This window comes from Pteropus alecto, unplaced genomic scaffold (genome assembly GCF_000325575.1).
Source record: "Pteropus alecto unplaced genomic scaffold, ASM32557v1 scaffold106, whole genome shotgun sequence".
NCBI lineage: Eukaryota > Metazoa > Chordata > Mammalia > Chiroptera > Pteropodidae > Pteropus > Pteropus alecto.
This window is the reverse complement of record NW_006442103.1, coordinates 13,609,497-13,617,198: the sequence shown is the minus strand read 5'-3', so window position 1 is coordinate 13,617,198 and position 7,702 is coordinate 13,609,497. Positions and strand designations below refer to the sequence as shown.

General features: G+C 41.8%; 1 protein-coding gene across 2 annotated transcripts in view; it reads left to right on the top strand.

Moving 5' to 3' along the window:
- Nucleotides 1–6,304, top strand: part of AMPD1 (adenosine monophosphate deaminase 1) — an 18,147-nt gene extending 11,843 nt beyond the window's left edge. For both annotated transcript variants that reach the window (XM_015595429.1, XM_006919662.1), the window contains 9 exons: nt 973–1,167; nt 1,461–1,592; nt 2,372–2,535; nt 3,540–3,666; nt 3,850–4,013; nt 4,567–4,687; nt 5,360–5,533; nt 5,713–5,823; nt 6,137–6,304. In XM_015595429.1, coding sequence (XP_015450915.1) covers nt 973–1,167; nt 1,461–1,592; nt 2,372–2,535; nt 3,540–3,666; nt 3,850–4,013; nt 4,567–4,687; nt 5,360–5,533; nt 5,713–5,823; nt 6,137–6,292 — 1,344 coding nt within the window. In that variant the 3' untranslated portion in view covers nt 6,293–6,304. The remainder of the gene's footprint in view (nt 1–972; nt 1,168–1,460; nt 1,593–2,371; nt 2,536–3,539; nt 3,667–3,849; nt 4,014–4,566; nt 4,688–5,359; nt 5,534–5,712; nt 5,824–6,136) is intronic.
- Nucleotides 6,305–7,702: the final 1,398 nt, after the last annotated feature.

Here is a 7,702-nt window from a genome sequence, read left to right as displayed (position 1 = left end):
ACAAGATTGATCCTGTTTTTCTGAGTAATGTAAGATTTCTGCAGGCTCACTGGAATTTAGTGAAAGCAGATAGATTATGTAAAAAACATTAAAATGCCATCTCTATTGTTTTCCATATAGAAAGGTTTACCACATTCTTGCCATAAAAATTATAATCATCATCGACAACAAAAATATCAAAAACAAATAAAACCTTAAAAAACACTCTTCTAGGATTTGAAAGATCTTCCTGCTAGTGTTTTGTTCTCCTTCCCAACTGTAAGATGTTGGGGAAGTGATTTAATATTTCTGAGTTTCCATTTCCTCATTTGTGAAATTGGGAAATATATCTGCTTGCTCTAGCTCACAAGAGGATTGTTAATATCAAATGAGCTAATGATCGTGGAAAACTCATCAGCCAGAAACACTTCCGAGATGTGTTCTGACCGTTTAAGCGGTTGCAGGGACGTGAGAATGGGAAAGACATGAGCAGAGATTCGAGACCAAATCTTGGCTCGACCTCTTGTCTCACTTTGAGCAAATAATCTATCGAAACTTCAGCTGACAAAATTGTAATTATAAAAATATCTAACTCATACATGTCATCATTGTGCCATGGCTTCAGAATTTCAATCCTTTCGCTCTTGGGGGCTGAAAGCTGTGGTCGCTGCTTCACTTCCAGTTGTGTCTCGGGTAGAGAATGATTCCTAGGGATTTCGCGTGGGTCAAATGTGGAAAGTAAATTGTAAATACTGATAACCAAGAGAAGCAGTCATTATTATTGCATTTAGCCTAAGCTGTCACATCCTTACAAGGATACGAAAAGATGCTGTGTGTGTGTTTGTTTCTTTGTTTTCTGGACCTTCTCCACCATCTGTCAGGTCACAGCCCTTCTCTCTCCTGCCACAGTGGGATTTGCAGGCACCAGAGCCTCTCACGGAGCAGCATAACTAAAGCTGATGTCGGTTTTTCTTTCTCTGAATGTACACACAGGTGGACACCCATATCCATGCAGCTGCTTGCATGAACCAGAAACATCTTCTGCGCTTTATTAAGAAATCTTATCAAATTGACGCTGACAGAGTGGTCTATGGCACCAAGGAGAAAAATCTGACCCTAAAGGAACTTTTCGCTAAGTTAAAAATGCATCCCTACGACCTGACCGTTGATTCTCTGGATGTTCATGCTGTAGGTTGAAAAGATAATGCCAGTTTCACTGTAACACTTGGAACCCCACATGTCTTTCTCCTACAAACTCTCCCTTCTCAGAACCCCCTTAATCATGCTGGCTCACTGTGCTGACTGATAGCACCCGCAGACAACTTCGAGGTTCACTCATTTGTCAATTGTCCTGGACTCCAGTCTTGGAGGCCAACACCCTCCCATGCTACCAGACCCCTGTTCCTCGTGGCCATTCTCCAGCTCTCTGCATCCAGGCAGCTCTGGGAATGATACACTTTTGTTCCTGTTTCCTGATTCAGGGCCGCCAGACCTTCCAGCGTTTCGATAAGTTCAATGACAAATATAATCCTGTAGGAGCAAGTGAGCTACGGGACCTCTACCTGAAGACGGACAATTACATCGATGGGGAATATTTTGCCACTATCATCAAGGTGAGGAGGAAGCAATCAGATCTATGGTAGCTGGCCTGGTTCTTGCGGAGGTGGAGGCAGAGGGGGTGGGAAAAAAGGAAGAAGACAGAAGGAAGCAAGGGAGGGAGGAAAGGAGAGAGAGAGGGAGAAGAAGGAAGGAAGGAAGAAGGAAGGAAGGAAGGAAGGAAGGAAGGAAGGAAGGAAGGAAGGAAGGAAGGAAGGAAGGAAGGAAGGAAGGAAGGAAGGAGGTGCTTTCCTTGGGGCTAAGCACTTCACAAATGATATAAGAAATTCTAATATGTCCACTGTAATGATCTTAAGACCTCTATTCCTAGCATAGCTAAGGGGGTGGATTTGAGAGTGATTAAGAACCCAGCTCTTTCAGGCTTTGGAAGTTGTAAGTTCAGGAGGAGTTGGGATTGGAATTCACCCTCATCTTCAAGACTCCCGAGCACTAGGAAGCAGGAGTGACGTATGGAGTTGGGAGACGTGTGTTTGGGGAGGTAGAGGGCATAGGAAAAGCTGAATTTCTTTTGCAGGCGCCTTGGATATCTCATCATCCTTGGTCTGACATTTTTCACTCCCTACACTCTATTATGTCCTGTCAGTCTTTTATTCCCACTAGACCCCCCTCCACTCTGTTCCCTTAGAGCTTACCCTCGATCATTTTCCCACCCCCTTCCTTTCGCTTTCCCTCCCTTCTTCTCGGTACCCATCTCCCATCCCCAGACCCCACAGGTTCAGATCCCTGATTTACTTGTGGGAATTCCTGGCTTTGGACTCCTCTCTTCGCTTTGCAGGAGGTGGGCACAGACCTGGTGGAGGCCAAGTACCAGCACGCGGAGCCCCGCCTGTCCATCTATGGCCGCAGTCCTGATGAGTGGAGAAAACTCTCCACCTGGTTCGTCCGCAACCGCATCCACTGCCCCAACATGACGTGGATGATCCAGATCCCCAGGATCTAGTACGTCCCTGCCCGTCAGAAACCTGTCCTCATCTCACCTGCCTCACCTCCTCCACGCCAACAAGGAATTCGCAGCACGTCTAGACAGAAATAAGCTTTGTTGAATAGGACGCAGTCCTGGGTTCCGGGTGCCTGGTTTTGCTCACTCTGGCTTCAGCATTCTTGACCATAGACAGAGGTGTTCTAACCAGAAGGTTTTTTATTTCCGTTTTTTAAAATATAGGACTTCATGCAGATATTTGGAAATGATGAAAACTTAGCTAGGATAAGACCTATGTAAATCTTACTACACATTTTCTTTCTCCCACTCTCCCTCGCCATGTCAAGTTCATGCTTTTCCATTTTCATCTGTGCTGGAATGTAGCTCTCTTGTATCGGAACCTCCACCACTGTCTGCCAAATGTCTCAACTGCAAGTGCTCCACAATCAATGAGTATTTATCAATGGTATCACCACCTGCTAATTAATTACTCATCACCCTCAGGGATATTCAGTGTCATTGATCTCTTATATAAGTGTTTATGTATTTTCTGGCCACCTACCTCCACGTTCTGTGTGCCCTGTGGTGGTGCAAGACTTTTATCCCGTCTCTTCAGCCCAAAATGTAAGTTTTTGACAGGGGTGGTACTTCCTGTCTGATATCATTAAGGCAGAGAGGCACTAGGTATGGTGGTTTGAAGTGTGGACTCGGGCCAGACTGGCTGTGCTTGAATCCTGGCTCAGTCAGTCCCTTACTAGCTGCGTGACCTTTGGGAAGTTATATGACCTCTCTGTGTCTTCGTTTCATCATCTTTAAAATGGAGTAATAGTGGTACCTAACTTACTGAGTTGTTATGAGAGTCAAATTAGTTAATGTTAATGAAACATTAACATTAGTGGACCCAAGATGGACACACTAGGTCTTTTCCTGAGCATGGCATTTGGTCCTCTGGTTCCCTCGTACTGGGGCCATTGGTCCTAAAAATCTTCCTGTCCTCTGAAATTCTCTTCGTTCTTGCCTCTAGTGATGTGTTCCGATCTAAGAATTTCCTTCCGCACTTTGGAAAGATGCTGGAGAATATTTTCATGCCGATATTTGAGGCCACCGTCAACCCCCAGGCTCACCCAGACCTCAGCATCTTCCTCAAGCGTGTAAGCATGACCCCGGTGGCCTTCGTCTTGATGCATGTGAACCACCCCTCTCACCTGGCCGTGATTAATCCTTGGCACTTATCTCTGATGTTTGGTCCTTGCCTTTGGGAGCCGAAACTTGGTCTGAGGACTGGGACCCTGCAGTCAGATTGAACCCATTGCATGGCTGGCTTCTCTTGACAGATTTCCGGCTTCGACAGTGTGGACGACGAGTCCAAACACAGTGGCCACATGTTCTCCTCCAAGAGCCCCAAGCCCCATGAGTGGACAATGGAAAGTAATCCATCTTACACTTACTATGCCTATTACATGTATGCAAACATCACGGTGCTCAACAGCCTGAGAAAGTAAGTAGACGAGAATAGGAGCCAGGACAGTCTGTTTGACACATCTCTTTCCTCATACACGGGCACTCTAGGTGGCGAGGTCCTGCCTCGTTGCCGGAGTGCTTCCGATTAGCCCAAATCAGAAATTTCCTTCCCTTGACTCACGGTGCAATTTATTATAAAACTCTACACATTTTACCCTTCCTGACATATCTGGGTGAGGAATAGCATTATAGGGTTTTCTGGAAATATTCCCCACCTAAAATGGGAGTAGGCGAAATGACATGATGATACAGGTGAATTTCCTGATGAAACCAAAGATGTTTCTATTCAGGTAATCAAATCTTGACTTTCCTCTGTACCCTCATGCTTCTTTTTCAAAAGTCTGCATTTACGAAGAATTAAGATTATGTGGAATTGCCAGTTTTGCTGACTCCTTTGGATGCCGCATATTGACACCCTTCCGGACAGTTAGTTTTTCTACCGAATTTTCTTGTGAATCACTCTATGCCCAGAACTGTTGCCAGGTCCTAGTCTGTTACCTGCGACTCCTATAGCAGTTCCATTTCCCTAGGGAACGAGGCATGAATACGTTTCTGTTCCGACCTCACTGTGGGGAAGCTGGAGCGCTCACCCATCTCTTGACGGCATTCATGACCGCGGATAATATTTCTCATGGCCTGAATTTAAAAAAGGTGAGTTGAAGTCTCTCTTCTCAATATTGACTTTTTTTTTTATTGGAGCAAGGGAATATTTTTTCTCCTTCTTGTCATTCTGTCACAAGTCATTATCAACACTACCATCAAGTTAAAGTAGAATAAAAAAAGATTTTTGAGATAATTTAGTGCGGTTCATTTTACAGGGGCCGGGAAAAAGAAGGGGACTTGCTCAAGATTGCCTAGCTAGTTAGTGGCAGTGATGAGTTAATGCAAACCACCTGATTTCTATTTTAGAATTCTGACAAAAGATAATTACAGACAGGCCTGGCTTACTTTAAGTGAGTTTTTGCCAGATTTCTTGTTATAGCATGTTCTAAAATGCCTCTTGTAAGAGTCAGAACATTCTTATAGAGAGAAAAAAAATGTTTCTAGGTGAAGTGTTTTGCTGGAGACAGACCATCTAATTTAGGCAGTTAAAACTCAAAAAATTTGGTTGGACTCAATGCTTCTGAAAATTAGTGATCTCAAATGATTTTATTCTAACAAGTGTTTACATTCAAAAACTATTATTCTTTACTAAGAGATTTAAGGAACGGGTGATAATTTTGTTGAAAGCCAAAACTTGAGGGAGACCACGGGTTTTTGACGTTTCTAGTTTCTAGCCCTTTTCAACACCCTTAAATAATTTTTTTCACTTTTCCTTTTCAGAGTCCTGTGTTACAGTACTTGTTTTACTTAGCCCAGATTCCCATCGCTATGTCGCCCTTAAGTAACAACAGCTTATTTCTAGAATATGCCAAAAATCCTTTTCTAGATTTCCTCCAGAAAGGGCTCATGATCTCCCTGTCTACAGACGACCCGATGCAATTTCACTTCACTAAGGTACATGAGCGGAACCTTAAGCGCTACGAGTATATTTTGCTGGGCTGTTGTTTCCCACCCAGAATTTTAAAGCTAAACCAAGCTGTTTGACTGTTCTTTCTGTGCAAGATGCATGTTCTTTTAATGTATTCCTTTTCCTTTCTTCTTTCTTTTTGCCTCATTTAAATACATAACCGAAGGAGCCCCTAATGGAAGAATACGCCATTGCTGCACAAGTCTTCAAGCTGAGTACCTGTGACATGTGTGAAGTGGCAAGGAACAGTGTTCTGCAATGTGGGATTTCTCATGAGGTAGACCTGTCCTTGGCTGGTTGCCCTTCTGAATTTAGGATCTGGAGAAACATGTAGAAAAATTACCCCACAAATCACATGCAGTTACTACGAACAGGGGCTAGGAAGAGTTATTCTATCTCCCTTTTGAGCAAGGGAAGTAAGATGCACTTGACTTCTCAGCAGACCATGCACATTGAGGCACTTTTAATAGCTCGTTTTCTTCTTTTTGCCAGTGGCTAACATAAGGAAGGAATCTTTGTGGAGGATGTAATTATTGTCTGTATCAGGGTAAAAAGAGACAAAAATAATTCTGCTTCTTTTTCTCTTATAGGAGAAAGCAAGGTTTCTGGGTAACAATTACCTTGAGGAAGGCCCTTTCGGAAATGATATCCGGAGGACAAACGTAGCCCAAATCCGCATGGCCTATCGCTACGAAACCTGGTGTTACGAACTTAATTTAATTGCTGAATGCCTTAAGTCAGAATAAAATAAATAAACCAAATAATAATATGGGTGAGATTTTCACTGTAGCATGTGAATAACAATAGTTATTAGTCACTGAATCTCTACTGTGAGCCAAGATATTGGTCCATTAATATTATTTCATTTAATTATTTTCACAACTTTATAAAGCAGATATTGTTATCTCCATTTGGGGGAAGATGAGTGGACTGAGGTTATTAAAGTTACTAACCTGCACAAAGATACACCTAGCGAGTGGTATAGTAGTGGGGACCTAGGTTTGTCTGACTCCGAAGTCACCGTGCTTTTCAGGCGAAACAGTGATTAAGGTGGGGCAGAAATACAAGCAATGACTTGTTATGGGGAGAATGTAGGCTTCTGGTTTATTGAATGAAACTTCCTTAAGGCACTTAGACCATTGAAAAGTCTTTTTGACAAGATACTTTTTCTTAGACAAAAACAGTTTTATCACAACATAGAAAATTTGTACTTAGGAGTTATTATATTTTGGGAATATAATATTTGGGAAATAAGAATTTAGCTTATAAAAGGATTCTTAGCTTTAAGGATTTAATTGACAATAAAGTTATAGTCAGCTGTAGTAGTCCTTTCACATGAGTTCACTTACCAAAGTAAGATACACATATAACTTTTTAGAAACATGCCTGTTATTCAAGGTCAGGTGACCAAGTCCTACGAGCCAGACTATACTTCTACACATACAACTGTGTTGCCATCTAGTGGTTGGGCTGATACTTCATTCAAATTATTCAATTAATTTCTGATCAAATATCTAAAGTATCAGGTACTATTCTAGACATCAAAGGTATAAAGAATAAGATTTCATTCCTACTCTCAAGTAGTTCACAGTGCAAAGTTATAGTATGAATGGATACAAATGTAGAAAAGATCATTTTGTGAAATGTCTCAGAGAGTGACGTTTCAAGTGGGAAAAAAAATTAATAGCAAATTCCTGCCTGTTTCCACATTCTCTACAGGTGGCTATAGGCATGGGTGTGAACCTTGACAGCATGTTTGTACTAGTGCTAGTATAAGAGTTCTGCCCTTAGTTTTTGATGTTGAAGTTCTGTTTGAGGAGTATTTGTAAATTCCTTAGAGAACCTAATTTAATTTCATCTTGGCTTGCCTTCAAATAAAACAAACTGCTAAATATTCTATTTCAGACTTAAAAAGGCATTAACTACTGTTATGGATATCTCCATCTTACCCATGAGAGGGCAGTAGAATACATATATGGTTAATTCATTTATTACATCCATAGAACTCATGCCAGACTTGGTTTCATACTTGGTACAAGTTATCAATCTACCTCATTTTGCCAAATAATCTTGAGTGCAAAGTTTGAACTTTGAAATACATTTCAAAATACTATTCTAACCTCAAATTTTATATTAGACAATTGTTTGGGAAGCGT